At 38.5% G+C, this 25,667-nt stretch overlaps 2 protein-coding genes across 4 annotated transcripts in view; one reads left to right on the top strand and one right to left on the bottom strand.

Moving 5' to 3' along the window:
• Positions 1-6,375, top strand: part of HCFC2 (host cell factor C2) — a 32,002-nt gene extending 25,627 nt beyond the window's left edge. For both annotated transcript variants that reach the window (XM_088141100.1, XM_007438447.3), the window contains one exon: positions 677-6,375. In XM_088141100.1, coding sequence (XP_087997226.1) covers positions 677-702 — 26 coding nt within the window. In that variant the 3' untranslated portion in view covers positions 703-6,375. The remainder of the gene's footprint in view (positions 1-676) is intronic.
• Positions 6,376-8,338: 1,963 nt separating this feature from the next.
• Positions 8,339-20,561, bottom strand: NFYB (nuclear transcription factor Y subunit beta). 2 transcript variants are annotated; one of them, XM_007438445.4, is made up of 7 exons: positions 20,497-20,561; positions 14,913-15,006; positions 14,300-14,430; positions 12,711-12,908; positions 11,735-11,816; positions 9,440-9,519; positions 8,339-9,269 (listed from the first exon to the last, which is right to left on the bottom strand). In XM_007438445.4, the coding sequence occupies exons 2-7, from the start codon at positions 15,004-15,006 to the stop codon at positions 9,237-9,239; spliced, it is 618 nt and encodes a 205-aa protein (XP_007438507.1). In that variant the 5' UTR covers positions 20,497-20,561; the 3' UTR covers positions 8,339-9,236. The 2 variants fall into 2 exon arrangements, with proteins under 2 accessions (XP_007438507.1, XP_007438508.1); XM_007438446.4 differs by lacking the exon at positions 20,497-20,561 and adding an exon at positions 19,682-20,471.
• Between the last annotated feature and the right edge of the window lie 5,106 nt (positions 20,562-25,667).

Genomic DNA, 25,667 nt, shown 5'->3' with positions numbered 1-25,667 from the left:
GAAGGTTCTCCTCCTCCTGCCTGTGCTTGCAAACTTCCTGAATGCATTTGCTTGGCCATCTGGTGACTAGGAGGACCTTTGGGTTGATCCATCACTTTATCAATATTGTCTTAATTGCTAACACATGAACTCCATATTAAATCTTAGATTTAGAGGGTGAATGCAGAATCAACTCTCCAATCTTCAGTAGATGATCAGCCTTTTTTGGTTTTTTGCCTCCTTTTAGTAACTTGTAGCCCCAAGGCTATGCATAACACACAATTGTTGCTGAAAATCCACAGCAGAGTTTCCCATCATTTTGGGATTGGAAACACACCAAAACTATAATTTGAATCCTAAAATCAGCTTAACATAAATTATAAAAAAAACCTCCCTCTAACTACAAAATAAACATTCTGGTCCTAGCCATGTATATACTGTAGCTCTGCCTATTTTTTATAATTGCCGTGCTACCACAGTTTTTAGCCCTACCAAAAAAATCATATGTGGCCCATAACTACCAAAAGGTTGCCTATCCCTATTTTATTCAAAGTATATAGCATTGGTGAGCAATTTGGCACACAATGTTTCATTTGGATGGTCAGGAATAAAGTCAGTCCTCAGGTTATAAAGTAATTTTATGGAAAGTCTGTCCTGAATGGTTGAAGATGTAACAAAACTTTCTCTTTCCTTACAGAAATGAAAACATCAAGCTCGAAATAGAAGCAGGATATTATACTGCAAATTGTGAATTAGCAGTTAGTACTCTTGAAGTTTTGTGAATCTTCCAAATATTTCGTTTTATGTCAGCTTGACTTCACAGCATCAGCAGTCTTGAAAACTGGCCTATAGTGACCACATTTTTTCATAGTATTTTATCTAGCATGGTCGCTGGCTACTATCCAGAGGGTTATGTAATCATCTGAATTTTTGGAGAGTCTTCCTTACAATATCTCGTAACACACAGATCCCCAGTTGTGTTAGCTTCCAACAGGTAGGAAAGGGCCATAGCTCAATGACTGAGCATGTGCCTTGCATGTGAAAGGTGCCAAGGTATATCTCTGGCTAGTCCAGGTAGGGTTGAGAAAGGCCCTGTCTGAAATCTCAGAGAATTGCTCCTGATTAATGTAGACAATCTTGAAATAGATTATGGTCTGACTAAGGCTTTTTGTGTTCCTAGACATAGATGCTCAATTACAGTTTTAAGTTTCATTAAATTTAAAAAGCAAGTTGGTGATGTGTTGTGAAAATTGCTTAAAGAGAAATTCACCAGAGGAGGGGGAAGAATAATGTGTTTTAAATATACTGATTTCTCTTTAAATTGTTTTCAGGACAGATCTAGAAATGTTTAAAATAGAGTTCAGAGGTTTGCTTGGGGAGCTAATGAGAGGGTCCCCCAAAACTTTGGTTGTGTGCACACCCTTGTGGATGATGGTCTGTAAAGCTATTGCAGTATGAGCTGTTTGAAGACTGCAGTAAATATATAGCATCAGAGATGCTGAAAGTGAATTATTTGGTTTTCAACAGCATAATAATGGCCTTCTTATAATTAATGTTGGTTGATTGAGTCATCTTTTTACAATAGTAACTATTTCTGAGAAATGTGATTTGTCTTATCCTTTTTTAAGTTCATTTTTGTGACATAGGGCTGCTTTTGATGTACAGCTTCCTTCATGGGTATGAGCCTCATCAGCCTTATAAAAAATTAGAAAACAAGGCAATATGTATCCTTGTCAAACAAGAGAACACTTGTTTCCCTGCCTAATTACTCCCATGTTTTCAAAAGTATTTGTGGGAATGACTTAGAGGGAAGGAAAGCCATCATATGAAAACCATCTCTGTAGAGTGAACTATAGTTTTGTGCTGAGACAGCATATGCTGGGCTTTGTTGCACTGGGGATTTTATCCAATGAGAGATTAAAAGACTGTTTAGTTAACATGATGGCCAGCCCAAGGATGAACAACTTCTTCAAGAAGCAGAGGCTATATTCAGTCACTTTGGTGGACACCACGGTCAACCTGTTGTATTCATCCACTTCAAGTTGCAATTGTGCACAATCTACAGGCCCACACAGCAATGTTGCCCCCATTTGTGTAGCATCAAGACACAGTGCTTACCAACATTCAGCAAGAAATTGTTAATTTTTGATAGTGCAATTTTTTCATGGCTGTTTGTAAAGATAAGGGCTAAAATAGTGCTTTAACACCTTCTTACCTGCCACCTGAGAAGCAGATTGAAAATTTCTCCATCATCCTTCTGGCAATTTCACTGTCAAGATTCCTGTGTCTTCTAGTATTCAGAAAAAAGTGCAACTCAGGCTGCAAAAAACTGGCCTGTGCAATGGGTATAAATCCCATTGAGCTCAGTAGGGCTTATTTCTGAACAGTTTTGCATAGAATTTTACTGCATATTTTTAGATGCTACCCATAATGCATAGCTTAATGGCCTCATTTTGCAATGAAGGCAAAGTTGATGTGATGCCACAGGTCAGTACAGGTCTTCCAGCAAACTCTGACCATTTGGCTTGACACAATGACATTATAAGGTAGAACCCTAAAGATATACAAACTGCGGCAAATGCAGTCCAAAAAGTATGACAAATCAAAAATAAGTAGATGTTGCTCCTGTTCCACCTGAATTTGATATATATGCAGATTTGTTTTCCTCTGGCTTATATTTTGTATCCATGTTTCGTGTAACAAAGATACTTCAGTTTACAGTAACTTAAAATGTATAGAATATTTTAATATATTCATTTTTGTAAAGATTTTTCTAGTGTTTACAAACACGTATTCTAATCTTTGAGAATATCCTGATATGCAAATTGCTAAACTAGTCACTTCTGTTATGAAAAGCATACTCTGTGTAAATGCACTACTATTAATTTGTCATGGGCATAGAAATGTTAAAATCTGTACAAAGTTTGAACGTTTACAAAAGTGTTCCATAATGAATGCATCACACACCCCCGAAAGAAAGAAGAAAAAAGAGAAAAGGATTCTATGCTTTGTTTTGGTATAATCATGCTATTTTGCACTAGTAAGAATTGTAACATTTTTGTGTTGCTTCCAGAAATGGTCTAAAGTTAAAGCAGATTTGCACATCTTTGCATGCTTCTCTGACACACATTGTTCATGACTTTTGTCAAAGGCTTGGGATTTTATTTTGTTAATTGCCTTAGTTTCATATCCTAATATTGGAATCTTTAATATTTTTATCTTAATCATGTTATTAATAATGTGCCAGCTGCTTCATTCCCCTTCACAGTTTTTCTACATGGAAGAGCAAAAATGTGCAGATGCACCGAAAAGTAGTCATCTAGACAATGCTCAAAATGCCGGCGTGCACATTTATTTACCACCTTATGTAGCAAAAATATGTATGAAGCACTTATTAGGAATGTTAATTTGTTCCTAAGCACACAAGTGTATTAAATAGAGGCATTTAGATGCTGTTTTATACATTAATAGTTGTTTATCATATTATAGCATAAAGTGGCTAAATTGTGCCAGTATATAATATAGGTGGTGAATATAGCTTAATGATGCCATCCCACAGGAACATTTCTGTGAACAGTAGTGCTTTTTACATTAATTTGAGTGGACCTTATACAGGTTCCTGTGGATTGCATCCTTTGGCATCTAAATAAAATGATTTTTTAAGAAAATAATCTCTATTTTGAAACCTGATTTAGTGCATATGTGCAATAGAATGAATATTTTGCACTTCAGTTTTCCATCAATGCCTAAGAATTAAGATGGGAATTACTTGATCTGCAAGGATCAATTTTAAAGTGGATTATGGTAATACTAATGCTTTACTATCATTCCATGTTCACATTTACAAAACTTATTTGAGGAAGGCCCATTGTAATCCATTTTTAGATAGAGAAACTGGGAGAAATTCACTTGAAGAAAGTCTGCTTTGGCTAGGTTCCTGCATTACAGTAAACCATCAGATGATTGGCTTGGTTATCCCTTGTGATATATGAACCAAACCACTGTGGTTTGTATGGTTTATGGCTTGCTACAAGGCAGACAGACCATTATGGCTTTGACAAACTGGTTTAGCATAATCCCAGTGAGTTCATGGTTTGTATAGAATTAGAACCTAGCTCCCCCAACTTCATCCCCAGTACTTACTAATATTCCAAGGGAGATATTTGTTCAAATAACAGCTGCAAACAGTTTGATGTATAGGGACGTGTGGCTTAGTACCCTCAGAGGTGTTGGGACTGCAAGTTCCAGAATAGTGGCTAAAAGCTTCAGTCCTGCGACATCAAGAGGGTGGTAGGTGAAGAAAGCCGCCTTAAGATAGTAGAATTCCAACTTTACAATAGTTACACTGATGCAGCACAATCTGTAATGCCATAAAAAAAACTTACAGCAGAATACATGTTAAAAGCCTCCTTGAATTGCTAATAAATTAAGTAGCACTTTTTATTGGCTACTTTCTAAGAAGGGAATAAGTTACATCAACAGACTTTTGCATATGTTAGTGACAGCTGACAGTACCTTTTGCTTACTGGGTTTTTCGGAGATAAATGTTTGCAATGTGATATAAAGAGGGTGGGGTGGGACGTCAGTTATACTACCTATACAACACTGTGTCTATTCATGGTGTAATGACACAGATGCCCAGAGTGAAACTAACATATTCTTTCATGCACCTTATGATATGTACCTTTTCCTAAGGCAAATGTGTAACAACCACCCCAGAGAAAATTTACGTTGCAGCCATACAATTCTGGTTGTTCTTAGCAGTTAAAAATCACTCAAGCTACAATGAGTATAGCATACATTAGATTGTTTTAACTAGTACTGTGAAATGGAAACTTCTGAAAATTTCTGTAAATACCGCCTTCAAAGCTGAAGGTAGTATTTCCTGAGGAGGTCCATTTTGGTTGCTAGGAGTATTTCAGCTCTTCCTTGAATTGTCATAACAAGCAGTGTGCTTCCTTTCACCTTACCTGCCACACACTTCCAACTCTGGATTGAATTCAGATATCCCAGTGGTCACAAGGTCAAAGAGAAGTACCTTTAAGAACACACTCAAAATAGCGGTAGTGTTTTGTTTTCTGTAACTTTTTGAATTAGGGAGGCCCACTGTGACAGAATGTGAGAATTATTATATGGCTATTAATAACTTTTGATTGTAGATACATTACTTAACAATATGATCTGTTGAGTATATCTGTGAGTATTTTTGCACTTTTGAGTTCATATATTTCTGCACTTGTTTTAAGGGTATGTCATGATTACCAAAGGTAAAATTGTGGTGGTGTTAATTCAGACATGGGATTCAGTGTACATGTGCTTATGCCAATAGGCTACTATGATTTGCCATAATTCAACAGTTTCCCATATATGGAACCAGATTAGTAACAAGCGTGTAACTTCTTCAGTAGCCTCTCCCATACATTGTGTAACTATTTTTGCGGCCTGCTTCTCTTAATAGCACTTAAATTGTATTTCATCAAACTATAAAATTTATATTTGAAGCCTATTCTGTTTAAAAGTATCGATATATTTGGATAAATGAGTCAACCTAAGTTCATTTAAAGTATATATAAAATCAGACTATTTGGGAAACTGGTAGTTCTTTTTGCTTGCTTTTGTAAATACATGTATAACATCTTGTATAAATGAATCCATCCTGTTGCAACTTCAATAATAGACTTAGTATGAAAGTTTATAAATAGAAAAGTTGATTGCTATTTATAGCATACTTCATCAATTCAACTTAAGGGGATTTCTTTGTGTGTGTGACATGGGTTGTGAATAAACATTTGGCATGGTTCAGATGGTCATATATCTGTTTAATAAGCTGATGCAAACAAGCCTTTTGCCTATGCGTGCAGATTACAATTTGAATTAACCAAAAAAAAAATGTTCACTAGTTTTAGAATAAAACCAAAGTATGAAAGTCAGCTTCATGGTTTCATAGACTGATTTGTTCTAAAACTTGTACTCATACACTGGCTGTTTGGTAAAATGAGATACACCAGTCAGTTTGAGACAACTAGTTTTCCCCGTTGACTACTCAGTAAAATACAGTACTTAGTATTGTAAAAAGTGCTGAGTAATTACTCAAGAAGATACAGAAGAATGAGCAAAAATAGGCCATGTGTACTTGTTTACTAAACTAATGTGACCATCTGAATGCAGCCATTGTTATGTATGATTTATAGCAATATTTGACCATAGTTTTGAAGTAGGCTGTATCAGTAAACCATAGACTTTAACAAAAATGATACCACAGTTAACTGGAATACTGAAGTGATGGTTAAAGCCAGCTATTTATGGTCTTATGGTCTGCAGCTGAAATGCTCTTGAGAGAAATCCAATATTTTCTATAATAAAAGTAGCATCGTTATTTGTAATAAAGTGATTTGTCCTAACGTTTACCTCTCTTTTTTTAACCTGTGGAATAAGTTGAATCAGTGCAACTTTCAATGGTAGTAATTACATTTAGTTTCATGTACTCACATTGCAAAATGGAGTTTACTGTCTTAAGAAGCTAAATCCTGCAGCATTCTGATGTTATTTTGCCTTTAGTGTAGGGAAAACAAGATTAGATGTGGGGTTGATTTTTAAGTATACAGTAATAAAACTTTATAATTATGCCAACATGAATCACGTGAACAAATCTAATTAGGCTACTGTGGGAGTAGATGTAAAGTGTTTAAATACATCTGAGGTTTAACAAAAGTAGATATGTCAGATTTGCTTCATTTCTTAAATGGAGATTTAAAACACAAGAAGTTCAGTGTTTATAAGGACTGGGCACTCAGAATTCTAACTCAGAATATATAGCTTTTGTGCAACTTTGCATCTTATCTATAAAGTTGTGAAATGTATTTTGGATCCCACTGTTTTGGTTCTGAAATTCAAAGTATTATGCAAGATTCCAAGTGATTTCCCTCTCAAATATAGAGTAACTGCATGCCTTTTACCACAGCTATTTATTATACTGTATATTGTCTCAATATCTTAGGCTCCTGCAAATATACTGAAAGATCACAGTATAAGCTTTTCACAGGTTAGAATACAATTAGTATAGTGCATCACTCTTACATTGTTCTGCATAGTTTATTCCCTGCTTCTCAATTATATGCTATATTGTAATACTAAACATTAGTACAGTAATTCTGATAGTTACAATATGTATCATAAAACCCATGTTTAGCTATAGAACCCATAAAATGTTAGATATATTTCCCCCCCTTTCTTCTAGGAATTCAAGGGAACATATTTTTTCCCCCAGTACCACCTTGTGAAGTAAGTTAAACTAAGAGTAAGTGGCCCAAAGTCATCCTGTGAGCTTCTTTGGCCACAAGTAGATTTGCATCTCCACTGCCTTAATCTTAACAACTGTACTACAAATTTACAAATGTGAGCGTGTTTATTTTGTTTGGTAGTTTTATAAATATGTGTCCTTTCTGGATCGCTTTCCTTTAATTTCATTTGAAGCCTGTGTTGTACAATGTAATGGCTTAAATTCTATTGTTTGGTAATTTGTCATTCAACATTTTTCCAAATCTTTTTTCTTAACTTGAGAGATTTCATACAAAGTGAATCAGGAGTTAATTCTGATAAACATAACAATGACAGCCAAAGTTAAATAAAATTAAATTAAAACATTCTAGGAAATCAATCTGGCAATTTGCATTCCAAGTTTCCAACTTTTCAGATTCTTCCACATCCAATTGTTTTTACTGCACTGTATCTACAGCTTTCTGAAAACAAAAACGTATATTAATTTCCATTACCCATTATGGATAATTAGGGAGATGCTTTCTCTATTGGTGTTGTTTTCTTGAGCAATCTTGGACTATATAACTGCTGAGCAAAAATTAAGTGAGGCTTCTGTTTTTCTGTTGGAATGCATATACATCTAGGGTTTTGGGGGTTTTTTGGCCATCATGGTTTAAAATAAAGACCAGTTCCCATGGAGGGATGAGCATCAGATTTCCATGTTTTTCTCTTCATGCTTTGGAATCCAGCAGTCCTTTCTTGTTCAGTCTTTGTCCAGGACAAAGCTTTGTTTATCAGCAATTTTGTTCTCAAGTTATCTCCTAAAGGCACTTGCTCACTTATTATCCATCCATCTACAAATCACAGTAATTTTTTAGGTATCTTAAAATTTATTGCAGCAACAGGAAACAGCCAAATAGATGCTCAAGTCTTCCATTCGCAGCCCTGGAAACGCATGCCCCTCTAGTTCCACAGTTGTTAAGATCTGAGTTCCCACACATCATGAGCATGTAGATGTTTAAAGTAAAAAGGTAATCTGCCAATAAAGTATCAAACTCTCACAACTGAGTAAACAGAATCTGGCTTCTTTAAAGAGAAATCATAAATTAAAAGGAATTTATTTCGAAAGCAGCAAGATGAATATCCCTAGTCAAAAGATCAACAAAAATCCCCTTACTACATACTTCTAGTTGTTGCAAAATAGGGACTGCACTACCAGGTACAGTTAACACTGATATTGGGTATCAGACAATCCACAGAACTAATTCTGCATACAAGACAACAGTTCCTGACAAACCCACCTTCATTTTTTTTACAGCTTGTGCAAAATAGTTCCCAGTGGACTATGACCCAAGGTTATAATGCTATGATCTAAAGATTGGTTACTTCTGGATTCACATTATTTCAACTATTACATTAAAAGTATTGGGAGCACTTATTTTGAGCTGTGGGCATTTGAGGAATTTCCTTTCAAGTTAAAATATTAATAAATATTTAATTCAACTTTAGTTCATGCAAGACAGATACAAAACAAAAAGTCATCTCAATTTTTATAATAAAGGCAACTTGCATTCAAAATGAACTGTACCCTTATGTTTTATTCAAAGGGTAAACATGAATTAAACCCAGCTGTTTACTTGAATTACAAAAGTAACATGATTCAATATGAAAATAAGAAACTGTCTACAAATCTCTGACAGTAGTAAATTGCAATATACAATGCATACAGGAGTTATACAGAGCAACAAACTCTTGTACAAAACAAAAAATATTTTAATACCTTTAAAATCCAATTTCTTTTAAAATCACTCATGAAAAAAGGTTTGAATCAGAGTTCACACCTCAATTAGTCAGGCCTCAGGAAGCTACATTACATTACAACTATTGAATATACAAAGTGACATTTCTTTCTTCACCAGCCAATTCAAATTCAAGTTCTCTTTCCTTTAGCATTCCTTGCTCATACTTCTCATATGTCAAGATCTAAAGCCTTCTTCAAGTCATGAGAACTGAATTTGCTGAACACCAGGGATCTAGGGAGTAAAAAACAAATGCGCATTAAGTTCAAAAATTAGACCAGAAACACACATTTATTTGTGGGGTCTATTATAGTGATCTTAGAAATAACGTTTTCGTACTCCAAGTTCTGACTACTGGGAATATTTAAACAAAAATTAAAGGGAAAAAAATGGAAATGCCATACCTGTTGATAAGACGTTGTATAAACCATGACATTTTGTTGTTGGCCATCTGTAGTTATCAAACCTGCCGGCAACTGGTTAGCTACATGAAAAAATAGCATAGTTAAAAGATTTTTGCCCATGTAGAATTAAATACCAAATCCAATTAAAGTATCTACCGTTAAACAGTATCAGATCTTAACTCTTTCACTAATATGTACTGGAACTGCAACCCAGTAGTACCAGATGAATGTTAGACCTCCACGACAAGAAATTTACAGTTCAACTGTGAACTAATTTGGAAAATAAAAATATACAGTAGTATAAATGAAAAACATTACAGGATATATTAGCTATCTCAGCTTTCAGTTGGAAGTCAAACTGATTCTCCTCAGCACATGTTAATATTTTCAGCCTTTTAAAGCATGGTGGTTTTGAAATACATCAGTGTACCTTAATGGAAACAGCATAATCAAATGTTCTATCTTCTATATAAGCAGAGATCTTGCTCTTTTATAAACTCTTTGTCTGTGTCTCGCAAATATTTTTAATACACACACAAAAAACAAATATGCATAATATAATCAGTCCAACAGGGCAAGCTCCACCTAATGCAACAATCCTGTCATTATGTATGCAATGTTTCTGACAAAACAACATAGTTTCAAAGATATAGGTCTGCTAACTTCAGTCATCAAGTTTCACACATTTGCTGCTCCATGTTCTTTCCTCCAGTAGTCCACTCCCAAAGTTTCTTTGAGCATTTTAAAACTCTGACAAAAGGTATGTATTCTAGTGCAGGGGAGTAACAGAGAGAGCATGAATTACTAAAAATTAGTCACCTCTGTTGAATCATGTTTCCACTTATATAGAGGCCTCTCTGCCTTACTTTCAAACATTCTTCCTCTCATTCAGGAGGATCATCTGACCTTCAGATGAACCTTTCTGGGCAACAGGAAGAGAGGAAGTAAGCTTCTGTCAGCGATGCTTACACATGCTTTGATCTTCATTCAAACCATCTGATCAGTATAGGGGTTTTTTTTATACAGAAGTCATCCAATACTTGGAATATAATTCAGTGAAGAAAACAACTGTGCAATTAATGCAGCTTTGTTGTGGGATTATGCAAAGTTTTGTAAGAGCATTCCACTTTCTCTGCCTGAGAACCTCTACTTTCATTTTCTTTTCTTGATTGTAATCAGCTATGAGATTCCCTGGATATGGACAGGCCATAAATATTTCAAATAAACAAAAATACCGGATTGAGGTCAAAGACTTTACTGTTCATGACTGTTCATGGCTTTACTGTTCATGAGGGATACTAGAAAAAATGACACTGCTTCTACATGCTTCAATAAGCTATCCCATAACAGTATAATTGCTTTGCATCTGTGTATTCATTTAGGAATGAGCCTTCATGCATCAAACATATATAAAGAGTTGTAATATTATCTCACATAACTTTCAGTGGAAATTCTCCTACTCAGCTGTAAGTCATTTACAATGGTGGGAACAAATGAAATATGTGCAAATACAAACTTGCTCAAACATTGTAAGTCACTCAGTACAACTCTTAGTTCGTTTTGTTTCAATCTTGTTTTCAAGAATTCACGAACCAACTACAGGTAGTCCTCAGCTTAAGTCCATTCGGTCAGTGACTGTTTAAAGTTACAGTAGCACTGGAAAAAATGGACATATGTCCAATCTTCAAAGTTCTGGCCATGGCAGTACCCATGGTCACCTGATTGCAATCCTGGCACTTGTGCCTGGCTCAAAATTACAACATCACAGGGAGCCATGTTCTCATGATCGCCATTTGCGACCTTCCCTGCCGGCTTCCCACAAGCAAAGTCAATGGGGAAGCCGGCAGAGAAGGTTGCAAGTTACTCTGGTAAGTCCCCCCAGCTTTCCTGTGTTTGCACAACACCACAGTCCCCCTTCCCCAGCCCCCCAACTCGTGGGTAGCCTGTGCTGGGCCTCCTCCACCACTCCGCACTCCTTACCTGGGACTCCTGCCACTTCCCATTTAACAACCCATGCGTCTTGGGGTTACTACGGCAACTGGGACTGCTGGGATTGTCGTTGCTAAACAATGTAGTCACGACTTCATGCTTTACAACCACCATATTGCTTAGCAACAGCAATCCCAGTCCCAATTGCCCAAGGACTACCTGTATATCACATCAGTATTTGATGGACTGTCATTAAACTGTCACATAAATACTGGCTATAGTTCAATACAATTAACAAGCTTCTTCTATCATAAGTATTAAGCAACAACCACCAAATCTGCATCAGTCACTCTTAGTAATACTTACTAAATGCTTCCTCTGTGAGCTCTTCACTGAGGCCGTCTGCTGTGGTAACTGTTCCACCAATACCTTTTTCGCCCTTCATTGCCTTGAAAAACAATATATAATATTTTACATGTAATGCATGCACTTTCTACAACTCAGAGTCAAATTGTATACAGCTTGAAATCTCTCTTTCTCTCGTATACCAAAGACCTGTCCCAATAGGAGATTGTTAATTTTGCCTCTCATTGATCGTATTAGATATTCATACAGTAAGTTTTCTGGGTAAGCTTCTTAGACAAAAGGGCAAATTAGCCAGATGTTGGGAGGAATTTTCCCACAGCTGTCCTCCCACTGCCAGCTCACTCTGTCTTAACCAGGGGGCTGGAATTCCAACTTGCTATGAATGGCTATTTACGGAGAGAAGCTGCAACAGCAAGCACCATTCCTTATTAAGAGATGCATAGGTATTGGCTCTGCTCACCCTTATCACTGTGATAAATAAAGTAGAAATAAAGACAGATGTAAGGTAAGGCCACAAGTAAAATCCCAGGTCCCTATATAATAAAACATGGTACAAGGCTATCAGACCTAAGAGGAGGAAGAGAAGAAAGACTGTTTGTGTCAAAATCTATATACTTTGATTTTGTGGAGATTCTTATCCATTTTCTTCTCAAAACCTAACACATTATAATTAAATTATACAAAGCTAACTGCAAATATTGATTAACCCACATTGTTAAAACAACAAATTTGTAACTACAATCTGCTTTTTTAGTCTAGCCCATGTGATATGAACAATAGGCATATTTTTTCTATTATACACCTGTACACCTATACAGGTAAAGGTAAATCTTTACAAAACACTACAGTACAGGTAAAAAGTGATCCTCTTTTCCAATACAAACACATATACAATTTCTCAGCTATCCTTACTTCCAATGCAAACATGTTTAAAGCTACATAACACACAATGAACGTTATAAACAGAATTACAAACCTCTCTAAACTTCTGAAGATACAACTTCAGAGGTTCAACATAGCTATCAAATCCTAGAGTAGACATAGCAAAGAGAATATCTTCTCCATTTATTGTCTTCCGTTTCTCTTGATGACACCTCTCACTTGCTTCTGACGTAATAAAGCTGATGAATTCACTGACACACTCCTGCACACATTCTTTTGCATCTTTAGCAATCTAAAAAATACACAATATACATTAAAATATTTTTAAACTACCATTTTCCAAAGAGATAAAATGATAATAAAATAAAAGAACAAAACAGAGAAGGCATAATAATTTTAAAAGCAATAAAGTACTAGCCAACTAGCTAAAATGAGTAGGCGAACAGTAATTATTTTAACTTGGCAGCAAATAGACAGAAAAATAATTGCTATCTTTCTATGGAGGAGGGTTCTGCAAATCAAATTCCGGTAATAGAAAAGGCTCCCATGTTCAAGCATAACATGCTAAAAGCACTTGCAAAAGAGCTCTCCAACATGTCTAAAACATAAAAACAAGGCAGGGAGGTATGTTCTTTCGGGCATTTAAGCCCAAAAATATTTTGGCCTTTAAAAATCAACCCAAGCATTGACATGGACTGAGAAGCAAATAAGCAACCGGTTCAGCTTCCTCAGGATCAATGTAATGTAATCACATCTGGCTGTACCTGTTAGCAATTTTAGTCATATTCCATAATATTTAGTTATATTCCATAATAGTTGACATTTTCTGCTCATCAGAACATACAGGATCATGGTCAAACCATCCTTGTGCAAGGATGGTTAAAGCTGGTAAAGACTCTTCATACTAGTAAAGCTAAAGTAGTCCCAACAATACATCTGGATCAAGGAGAACAACCAAATGACAAATCTTGTGTTCAGGAGGAAAACAGGGTACTTAACAAATTTCTGAACATGGAAAACGTTTTTTTGAAACTCACCCTGCACTTGGACATCTATGTCTAATCAAAGAGTCAATCTAGCCAGTTATCAATAGTCAATGATATTAAAAGCCATTAAGTTTTAAAATAATATAATAAATAAAGCTTATTACCCATCTTAAACTGAATTAATTCTTAAGTACACCAAGAAAGACTGTTGACAAAAATATACATTTTACACAGAGAATCGGCAAGTGGAAAATATTTTTAAGATCAAAACACTTCCAAAATAAACAAAGCAGCCTGTTTTATGCTCAAACCAGGATAATCCATATTCAAAATGGCTGAAATTCACAGTGCTTTGCATACCACTAAATAAAAATTAAATGTTATCTCAATGAAGGAATTCTTTTGAGAACGTTTAATTATTGGCAATTTCTTTTCAGTATAAGAAATGACCTGGCCTTCTCCTTTTAAGAGAATGAAAACTGTCCCATCATTTAAAACCTGTGTTTCTCTTACAAGAGAAAAGTGCAATACTTCTATTCCGGACAAGATGGAATTGTGACTAAACAAGAAACATGTACTCTTGCTTGTTAACGGAGACTAATGACTTGACATTGTTAAACAACAATACCAGATCTAAAGTCCCTAATCTGGGTATAAAATACAGAATACTAGCAAAGATTTATTTTACAGATATTACCTTTCCTGTCTGAGGTATAGCATTCTTCATTATCCTTGCCACATTTGCAATAGGAAGGTATATATCTTGTTCTCTGAAACTCTCTTTGGAACCATTTGTGTCTTCATGATCATTCATGCTGTCCTCAGTATCTAAGAAAACACATATAAATATTAATTACATACATCAGGAATTTTAATCAATGCACTATCCTACTGAAAAATCTACCACTCATTATTTATATTACTCTTTTACTATAATCAAAAATGCTTTAAAGAAACTAACTACTAGTTTCTCTTTCATATTTATACCTAACATTTCAGCATCTTGAGAATGAAAGGAATTAGCCTAACACCACCAGCACTATTGAGTCTGAGACAGCTTATATCAAGGATGGGCACACTCAGCCTATGGGCAAGATGTCACTCTTGCACAAATTTTATGCAGCCTTTGGCCTTCCTTCAACAGTCCTTTACAACTTTTTAATTCACAAGTTATTTATATCTTCCCTAGCAGCCTACTGTACAGGAAGAAAGAAAAAAGGCATTTCAAAAAGAAAGGGATGTCAAGAAAGGAGAGAATGGGCAACTCCACCATTGAAGAATGAATGCATTCTATTCAACATATTACTTACCATCATGAGGTTGGATCACATAGTGACTACCACCAATATAATCTCCAGCAATTCCCAGCTGAGAAGCATCTGTTGTAGAACTATCACCATCCATCTAGAATAATAATGTAACATTGTAAAACAGGACTTTGGGTAATATACACACACACATACATACATACATACAAACACACATATATCACCACCATCATGAATGGAAATATATATAATATTGCATATCTTCTATATGTGAACTTTGGCTTTATATTTGTTTTTCCCTGCATTTCTTACTATTAAGTTCAATCTACTGAATTGTTTTAGTACACAGTGATACTATTATTCAGGTGTAATATAATGGTACGGCATTTATCATCCACAAACAACCTATTTTATTCTTTCTTGAGGCATTTATCCATACAAACTGGAGGAACAAAGTGTTTCAGATCATACATGCAAGAGCTACAAAACATATATCAAATGTTAAAGGGTTACACAAAAATACTTAATTATCCACTATTTCAAATAACTGAGTATTTCTGAGTGCCTTATATTCTATATGATAGGTGCCACTGTTCATTAGGTAACCATAAATTCTTCACAAAACATTGTTAAGTTTTCCTCTGTGTAAATATTTCATGCTTTGGCTACACTTCAAAGAAGCATTAAATCGAAATTTAAAAAAATTACTGCCACTTCCATAAATAAGGATCGTGATAAATTTATTTTAATAATCTCAAAAAAAAAAAAAACCAAGGAAGTATCATCTGATGCTGTTTCTGCCATTAATGGAATAAAAATAATGCTTGTGGCATTACATATAAATGAACGTTCCCATAAAAATGTAAGCTCATAATGTTATGGCAAGGGCTGCATAATAAAAACTATCTCTGCCAATCATTTATTGCAAAGATCTTAGTATACAAACTTACACAGTCACTCTAAAAGTAAAATTTTTGTTGGAGATGTCCTCTGAATACATGCCAAGTTGTGCATAAGTGTGTGTGTATGTACATGTATATATATGTAAGAATGTATACTGTGTATACTGCATAGTTTGGTGTATACTGGCTTAGAAACCAGAAGACTGTGAGTTCTAGGCCTGCCTCAGGCATGAGAGCCGGCTGAGAGACTTTGGGCCAGTCGCTCTCTCTCAGCCCAAGCCACCTTGCAGGGTTGTTGTTGTGGGGAAAACAGAAGGCAGGAGTATTAGATATGTGCGCCACCTTAAGTTATATATATAAAAAAGGCGGGATAAAAAAATCTAATAATAATAATGTATTGACTAAAAAAGAGAACAAAATGTGATCATTTATCTCAGCACAATTTATCAAAAGCAATCAAGTATACTTTTTCAAGAGGAAACTTATCCTCTGAGTATACTGACTTTCATTAATTGAATATGATCAATGCGGTAGGTCTGTTAGTGGATATTGACATTACATGAAGTACATCCTGCCTCTTCTGAAATAGTCTTAGGAACCTTACTATTTCTATATCATCATGGTGATATTAACATTTACATATCATTAATATTCCGTAGAACATGTTATGCCACAAAACACTACATGGGTGACTTCATTCACATAACTGTATGGCTTTCTTTTAGTGGGATTTTTTTGATTTCCCAGTTTAATCTACAGCTCTGGTTTTCTCTGGGAGTTGCCATTCCAAGTTCTGTACTAATTAGGCCTTTATTCTCCTTAGATTCCGAGCCCAGGCAAGGCTGGCCAGATACTGCCACCTGCTGAAACTGACTTCATGGATATTCAATTGTTTTCTAGCCAGACTGGTCCAGTTCATGTGAACTAGTTAATTTTTCCCCGTAAAATCTGGAGAGTTATATCTTTCCTCATTTTGTATGAACTGTTCCATAACTTTATTTATTTATGCAACATTATACTTCCTCAATTGCAAAAGTCTCTAAGGGATTTATAGCGCAATACACAATAAATCAACAGCTAAAACAAATAAATTAAATACATTCATCATGAACAATCCCAAACCTCTCTATAAACCTTCATTCTTGATGTGGCATTCTCTGGTTCCAAGGCTTTCTGGAATAGCAAAGTTTTAACTCGTCTTCAGAATACCACAAGGGAAAGAGGTATGTTTTATCTCTGAGGACAAGCTGTTCTACAGGAGCATCTGCCCTCTAGAGAATGCCTGCTCTTGAGTCCCTTACCATTGGACCTCCCAGTATATAGGCACTCTCATCAAGCATTCTCTGTTGATATGCACTGGGTGGACAGCATCTAGCTGGAACAGGTAGGTTTAAAGATACCTAGGCCCCAAGCCATGTAGGACCTTATAGGTAATGATCAATACCATAAATTGCACTCAGAACTGGTAAACAGTGCAGTCCCAGAGCAGTAGTGTCACATGGTAGTACCATTCTGGATCTATAAACAATCATGCAGCTATTTTCTATACCAGGTGAAGACTTTGGGTGGTCTTCAAGGACAGTCCCATGTGTAACAAGTTACAGTAATCTAGCTGGAAGTTGATAAGAAAATATCTGTCCTCAATACCCCTTTATGGTGCTACCCCGAGAAGGGGCTTTTCGTCCTGAGGAGTTCACATTTAGAGCATACAAAGTAGGTGGAAATAGGAAGAGGCTTATAGATAGCCATGCTGTGATACAGAGGGTGCCCAGGGAGGAGTGTGAAAGAAGCTGGAAGGAGTGGGTACTCAGTTAAAGAGCTGCTTTCATCACATGCCAAATTACTACAGTCTTTCCCTTGCAAAACTGAAGAGGGATATAGCACCAGACCAATGAGCAAACTGCTTTAGATTGCCTGACAGGAGCCAGACGTTTGTACCGGAGTAGTTCTCTGTCATTCCAGGTGGAAGAGCATGGCCAGCTGCACTGATATCCCTAATGTAGTCCCAGGGCACACTTTTCCATGTTTCTCTGCTCAGAGGCTCCAAGGAATGGCCATAAATGGCCAGCCTGTCCAAGTGATTATAATCAATAGGGAGTGAAGGCAAGTGGATGGAGACATGCCAACAGGCTGTGACAAATTATTGTCAGAACTGGTTGTTCACTAATGTAGATAATGCTTCTGGATATGTCCACATAGGCTTCTTGGTATCACTAGAAGAGTGGCATCCTTCTGAGATATTTTTTCCAACTTCTCTAGCTTACAGTCCTGGGCCTTCCAGGTAGTCCTTCAGCCAAGTCCTGTCTAGTGTAACCCTACTAAAGTTTTTAAGATGTGTCAAAATCAGTGTCACATTTGAAAGTACTATACTGCCAAGAGTCCTTATCCTCATAGTTTTGGTACAGAAAAATCTTAAATTAATTTATAACAATTAATTTTCTGTTATGCAAATGGTAGTGCAAATATTTTTTACACTTTGAGAGATGTACTTTGAAAAGTTGGATCTGAGACATAAGTTCCAATCCTACACATTCAGCTATGTAGGCATTTCATGAAGCTCAGTTCTAAGTAAATGTATATTGCAGTGTTAATCAATCTTTGATATCCTTCTCTGAGCATGTCATTGAATTCATATACAGGATTGCATTATTAGGCAAACACAAGCTGTCTTTTCAGTAACAGCATATTAATTTATTTTATATAAATCTGTTTCTAAGGACATATATTTTGACTATTTTTAAAATGACAACGATGTACATTCTTTACTACTGATGATTAAACTGAACATTATCCCCTCCTGTTTTCTATGCCCTTTTAAAATTACAGTTGACAAATGATATAGATACTCCAAGTTTTGTATATGTGTGGTATATGTTATTAATTGCAAAATGTATGTGTGTGTGGGCTGGTCAGTATTGATAGCATGGCTCTTGTTCTGTTTTGCCCACTGCGGACACAATCAATTGGTGTCATATTCTTATGATTACAGTGTGGGTACATAAATTCAGTTAAATGTCAATCATTTATCAATAACCCTATCCCATGGGGGGGGGCAGTGCAAGACAGAAGAAATAAGCAGATGTTAATTGACTGATGTGCAAAACTTACTGGCAGGTAAAAAAAAATTGGGTGGCAAAAAAGAAACAAGAGCTGATAAGCACATATTATGTCTCAAGTGTAACAAAGTATAGACAGTTGAACAGATTAATCTCTATGCATTTTCCTCATTCAGTGTAATAATGTATTTAAGAATAACCTCACTTCAGATCAATACAGGCTGCTTTTGAGCTGTTAGAGACTTTCTTATTCATTTGCTTTGCCAATGAGCAAAACTGTACATGAGAGAGGATCTGTATTAGACCTACAGGTTTTTAATAAATATCAATAAGTAACCCTGGGAACTGACAGACCATATATACTCTGTACTGTAATAGATAAAATACTTCTAATAAGTTCTGTCTAAACTCAATAAAAGAATCATATCCCACAGAAAATGTGCAAGGCTCCGTTAAAAAATAAGCCAGAAAACTCTGAAGTATTTGCACTATGAAAGGTTCACAAACATTTACTCACATGGTTGCACCTTAAAATTAGGGAGGCAGGCAGGCCAGCCAAAAAAAACCCCTGATCGATCAATACGGTTCTGCTATAGTTGTGTATATGTTTTAGAAAAAGCCTTGCTCAGAATTCTGCCCACCCATTCATTAACCTTGTGGGCTGAATACCTTCAGGGCCAATGATAAGGACACTTGACAACTGGGGGTGGGGGAGACAAGAGGGACTGCACGTGGGAGACCTAACACGAGAAACAGCAGCAATTCCTGCATGTTAGAGCGCAAAGAAAAACGACCCACCACCGACCCGGAGTGAACCGCTTTCGGGCAATGTAGTTCCACAGCTCCCACCCACCTTTAGGGCTGCGTTGCCCGGAGAGCAGGACGAAGCAGCTCCTCGCGGGGCGGGGGGGGAAACGCTTTCTGACAGCGTCCGATTTCCCCTTCGGACCCATTCCTCCAGCCGAGAAATGCGGAACTACAAGACGGGGGGCCGGGGGAGAAGCGATCGGGGGCGAGGGTCCAAACCCTTCGGAAGCACCCCCGCACCCCGCGATCCCTCTCCTTTAGGCGAGAGGAGCCAGAAGCAGACAAAGCGCGTCGACATAAACAGACCCAACTCCACCCCAGGAGGGAAAGGGAGCCGGGGGGAGAAAGGGGAGGCGGCCACGGAGCGTTACAGCAGCCTCCCCCCCCCACGGCACGGGAGGGCACAGGGGCCCTCGCCGCCGGGGGACCCCGCGGAGCCCCTCGTCTCGCCTGCCTTGCCCCCTCGGCGAGAGGGTGCGAAGGAGAAGGCAGGAGGGCGACGGTTTCCCTCGCCCCTTCCCCGCAGGCACGCGAGGCGCCGCGGTCCCCGCCGCCCCCCGCTCTCGGCCCCCCGTGTTTCCGGGGCCCAGCCAGCCACCCAGCGCCGCCATCTCGCCTTCCCCTCCCCTCGCGGCGGCGGCGGCGGGAGCAGAAGCAGCACAAAGAGGCGGACGGGAGCCGGGCCCGGCGCGGGGTCCGCTCGGCTCCCCTGCTCGGGCTGGCTTTCCCTGCTCCCCACACTTCCTGGTCCCCTCAGCGGCGGCGCGGCGGCAACGCCGGAGCCCGGGGAGGGAGACGGACATTTCATTCGAGCCTGCAGTGGAACCGGTTAGCAATCATTGGCCGGAGCCAGGCACAAACCTCCAGTGCGGCCCTGGTTGGCTCCCTCCGCAAATCGGCTGTTTGGTTGGACAGAAAATGGCTGCGAAGGAACCAGTCCCAGCGCGGAGGACCGCTTCCCGAAGCCGGCCTGCCCTCCCTCCGCGCCGCCTCCTGCCCGCCCCCCCCCCGCGCGGGAGGCTCTTCTCGCTGAAGGATTCCCTCCCACCGCTGCCTGCGCCCAGCCGCGAAAACACCGCCGGCGGCCTCTGTGAGCGGCGCCGCCCGGCCTGCGCTGTTTATACAGTGCGTGGAGGGCAGCTGCTGTCTCCTCGACTCTCGCACCAGGCTGAGCAACGTGGCAGTTTCTTTCTCCGACGCTTTTTCTAACCCCCCCTTTTTTTTAACCGTCTGGGGCCTTTTATCACGGAAACGCATGAGCGTATGCCCGCGGCATGCCAAATCATGGTTTAAGCAAGGCTATTGAATAAATCAGAATTGGCTAGCTTGCAAAACAGCCACAACAGCTGCATTCACACCATATGTTCTGTCACAAGCAAACTAGATGTTGGTTTTGTGAGTTAGATGGATACAACCTATATTCATAACTGACACCTAGGCTTTGGGATAGATCCCAGAGGGGAAGTATTATTTGCTTGCTTTAGTTAGTTTTACCATGTAAAATAAATCCTTAAGCAGAGTTTATTGAATAACTCATAATTGCTGAGTTGAGGTAAATGGCTTCCTTCACGCTGAGTTCAGTTCCTGGCAACTTCATGGACATATCTGTCACGAGCATCAGCAGGGGGCCAGGGAGACGAGGAAAGGATGATGTCGTCATGTACTAGCGTCAGACGCCATGATGTCATTCTATACTCACATTATTCGCATGACGATATCATGATGCATGTATTGTCAATCAGATGTCATGATGGCTTGTTACTGGCACTGATGAAGTCCATCTAGTTTTCTTGGAAACAATGCAGGAGTGATTTGCCATTTCCATCTTCTGGAGCACCTGGAGGGCTCATCCACCTTTTAAAAATGAATCTTGGTGACCAGCTATAGGCATCTATACAAATAGTTACAAACTATGATGATAAAAAAACCCCAAAATATGTGCTATGACTTCAAAGCACAAACCCAAATTGTATTTGTGTCCTGACTTTGGATGCGTGTCTGTGAGTCATAGGTTTTGCATCACAATGTCACAACACACATTTTGTTAATTCCCTCCCCCCTCACAGGTCCCTGTGTGATTGTATGAGAGAGATGTAGGTGAGACTAATTAGGTGGCTGATGTTGCCTCAAAGGTTTGCTGAGGGGGAAGGGCTGAAATGAGTGGTTTTTGGTTGTGACGGGAAAGAGGAGAAATGGCAGGAAACCAGGAGCAGGCCAGAGTCACTGGACTGAGATGGACGGCTATATAAATTGAATAAATAAAAATAAAATGACAGAGAAAAAGAAGCCAGCGATCTAGTGCTACTTTCGACTTCCAGCTCCTTCTTCATTACCAGATCTGGGAAGCCAACTTGCTGGTGACTAGAGCTCAGTTGGTCTGGATTCATGCCAGATCTGTCTGCAGTAAAACAGTGACTCTTAAGTTTGTAGCAGATGAGCAGAAAGGTCTGGCATTTGTTACCAAGACATGGATGGGTGAGCACAGTGATGTAGAGTTCTTCTCCAGTGGTTCTGTTGGGAAGGAAAGAGCAAAGACATCTACTGCCTGGTTGCACCACCTAGATAAAGTCACTCAAATTTTCCAGGATCTTGACTCTTCATGGGTGGGATCTGAAGTGGTGACTGGGCATCATCTTGCACTGTCATCTAGAATTTATTCTGGTTTGTGGATTCTAAGAAGGTGAACAGGGTGCTCTGTGCATGAGCTCTGCCACTTATAATTTGGATCCATGCACTTCCTGACTCCTTCAGGCAGCTTGGGAGTGTGAGTAGCTTGATCCAGGAGATTGTCAACGTTTCTTTGGTGTTGTCCCAGCTGCCAAAAGTCTTCTTTTGACTTAGCAACATTGGATAACTATGATCCAGTTGCCAATCTTCCCTTTTTAGAGAAGGCTGTTGAAAAGATGGTGTCATTCCAATTACAGAATGCCTTAGAAGAAATGATCTGGATCCTTTTCAATCACAATAAATTGTTGGGATCTGGAGTGCACCCCTTTTGGTCTGCTTCATCTCTTGATAGCCTTCAATACCTTCAATCATGATATCCTTCTGGATCGTCTGCAAGGAATGGTGATTGGAGATGCTGTTTTCAGAGATTCTGCTCTTTCCTAACCAGGCAATTCCAGTCAATGCTGGTGAGGTCAGTTCCATGGGCGTTCCATTACAGGGTTCTGCAGGGACTATTTCCTCAGTTTGCTATTTAACATCTATCTACATGAGGCTGCTGGGATTAATAGTTAATCAAATCAGAAGGCAGTATGACCAGTACATTGATGATACCTTACTGTAGCTCATCACTACAGACTGAACTGGAGAGTGCCTGGAAGCTGTGAAGATTTGGATAGGAGGTTGAACCCAGACAAAATGTTGCTGCTGCTTATTCAGAGATCATCTAGTTTTCTGCTCCAATGGTCACTCTGTCAAGAAAGCACTTCCTCTAAAAAAGCAGATTGGCTACTTGGGTTCCTCCTGGATTCATGCTACTGCTGCGCAGGTGGAGGCTGTGACCTGACCAAGAAGACCTAGTGACAGTAATTCATGTTCTTATCAACATCTTTTTAGAGTACTACAATACGCTGTACATAAAATTAACTTTGAAAACTATTTGGAAGCTGCAGCTGGTGAAGAATGCAGCAACCTGCATGCTGACAGGTAAGAGCCATTACACCAATACTGTGGGTGGTGCACTGGTGCCAGTAGGCTTCTGGGTACAAATCAAACTGATGTTTTTGACCATTAAACCCTTGGCTATTACGCATTTGCAGGACTACCTTCTCAATGTAGTACCAATCCATCTTGTACAACCCATCTTGTACACGTATGGAAATGTTGCAGGCTCTCGGGCTACATCTGGTGAAGTTTGTGGTCACCCAGAGACTATGGTCTGTTTGATGAATGCCTCTGCCTTGCAGAACAACCCCTGGAGATTAAATCTGTGACAACCCTGGCTTCATTTCAGAAGGCAGTCAAGATGGAACTATTCTCAAGGATCTTTGAAAGTTGATGCTGCTGCAAGGCAGGAGTCTCTGGATTTTAGAGGTATACAAATGTGAGAAATAAATAAATATTCTGCATATGTTAATGTTTTAACTGAATTGCATTTCTTTGCCATTTAAAACTTTTGCCAATTCTTCCAAAAAGAAATTGTAACTGTTGCATGCTTTCGTCCTACATTAGGACTATGAAAACTTATATGACAATCCATGTGTTAAGAACTTGGGTTACTTATTATTTTATTCTTGTGAAATGTATGTGCATATGCATGTAACATTATACAAAAAAATGTCTGCAATTTTAGACTTGGGGTTTTCAGTTCTTTCATTTTAGAAGCAGCTATCTTATGTTACTTGATTAAGTTGGCAGGTAGCACATACATTCCCAAAAACATGCATTGTTTTAATGATTCATCGCATCACAGAACTAAACTTCACAAAGTTATCTGGGGGAAATAAATTACTTTCAAAATAATTTAGGATTTTTTCCATGCTTTGTAATGTCGTTTCTGTGTGTATATGTGGGTGTTTTATATCTATCATTATTGTTTTATATGTGGTCTTGAAAACTAAGGCTGCTAGCTGATGTGGCATACAAACACAGTCCAGTACTAATTTATCACAAAGGTTATAGGACATACAAGGATAAAAACTAAGCTAACAAGCACACATCAATTTCATTCAGTGAAATATATTTATACAAATTGCCTAGCCAACTCAGATAGTTCAGGCCATGCCAGGGGAGTGAAAACGCAATCCATCTTTCATCACCCTTTCTCAGAGGCCTCATTAAAATTGGCAAGGATTTCTGTGATCAGGAAACTGGGTTATCTGCCTTTGACAGCAGCACCATATTTTTATGGAAAGGTGAACAAAATCAGTGGAACAGCTACTGATTAGCTACTATTATAAGCAATGATAAAGCAGCACAGCATCTGACTTCTGCAAAGTTCTAAATATTATACAATTATAGGATAACACATTATACCACGTATGGTTATGGGCATTACAGATTATAACACATATGGTTATGGGCAGTACCACTCCACCAGCATCTCCCCTGCCCCCCCAACTCCCCCCCCCCCGCAACTTCTGTCCTTAAAAAACAATCTTGGAACAGCACATTATTGCTCTCATGCGGCTAATCTGAAAACTCAAGCTGTGTTGGATACCACTCCCTCCTCCCATCCAATGATGGGGCACAAAAAAGGGTTACCAGCTACTGTCATGCCTCTCCCATCTATGTCTGAATACACTGCGTTCAAGTGGGAAGGACTAGAGTTCAGGAGCTGGGAGTTGGATGGGCAGGAGTTTCCACCAATAAAAAGCTCCCTGCCCCCTTAATTCCCACACAGCTTAAGCACCTTCAATCACAAAAGTTTCTCCAACCAGAAGAAAGTGACATCCCCTCACCAAGGATATTTATTTATTTGTATTTAATTATTAGATTTAATATATCCACCCACTCCAGTGGACTCTGGTTTGCTTAAAAAATACTGTACACAAACCAGTTAAATTTAATTTAGTATCAAATATGATACTGAATTAAAACAATTAAAAACATAACCTAAACAAGACAGCCGGGACTAAACTCTTAAAATAAAGCACAACAGAGCACAACATCTTTCAGAATTAAATTAGGTTTTAAAGATTTTTCAGAACTCCAAGAGAGAGGATGTCGTTCCAGAGGGTGGGGGCCATGACAGAGAAGGGCACGCTTCCTAGGTCCCATAAGAGGACAACCTTTAATAGAAGGGACTTGGAGCAAACCCACTCTGCCAGTTGGGAATAAAGGGATGGACTATCATACTGGGGGGGGGGGGGGCGGGATGCTAATACCCTTTGTGAAGATGCCCTATATTGTTGAGGAACACAGGAGAGATTCAGGTGACTTTGTACCTATTAATTAGGCCCCAGCATATTCTAATTCTAGAGAAATAGATAGTACCCTTCCAGAACAGCAGACATATATGATCTGAAATTATCATAGCCACATGGAAAAATATTTAAAAATCACATGTACTTCATTTCAAAGATGTG

Source organism: Python bivittatus, unplaced genomic scaffold, assembly GCF_059951505.1.
Source record: "Python bivittatus isolate LINGU-HERP-01145 unplaced genomic scaffold, Pbiv_v1 ctg000330_np1212, whole genome shotgun sequence".
NCBI classification, from domain to species: domain Eukaryota; kingdom Metazoa; phylum Chordata; class Lepidosauria; order Squamata; family Pythonidae; genus Python; species Python bivittatus.
Note: the sequence above shows the minus strand (reverse complement) of the source record. Positions and strands in the feature narration are given on the sequence as shown.

Excerpts from the sequence above, each read along its gene's own strand:
- NFYB (XM_007438445.4), bottom strand. The coding sequence starts at position 15,006 with ATGGATGGTGATAGTTCTACAACAGATGCTTCTCAGCTGGGAATTGCT. Across the intron at positions 12,909-14,299 it reads CTATACCTCAGACAGGAAAG|ATTGCTAAAGATGCAAAAGA; the intron begins GTAATATCTGTA and ends TGTATTTTTTAG. Across the intron at positions 9,520-11,734 it reads GCTCACAGAGGAAGCATTTA|CTAACCAGTTGCCGGCAGGT; the intron begins GTAAGTATTACT and ends TTTTTCATGTAG.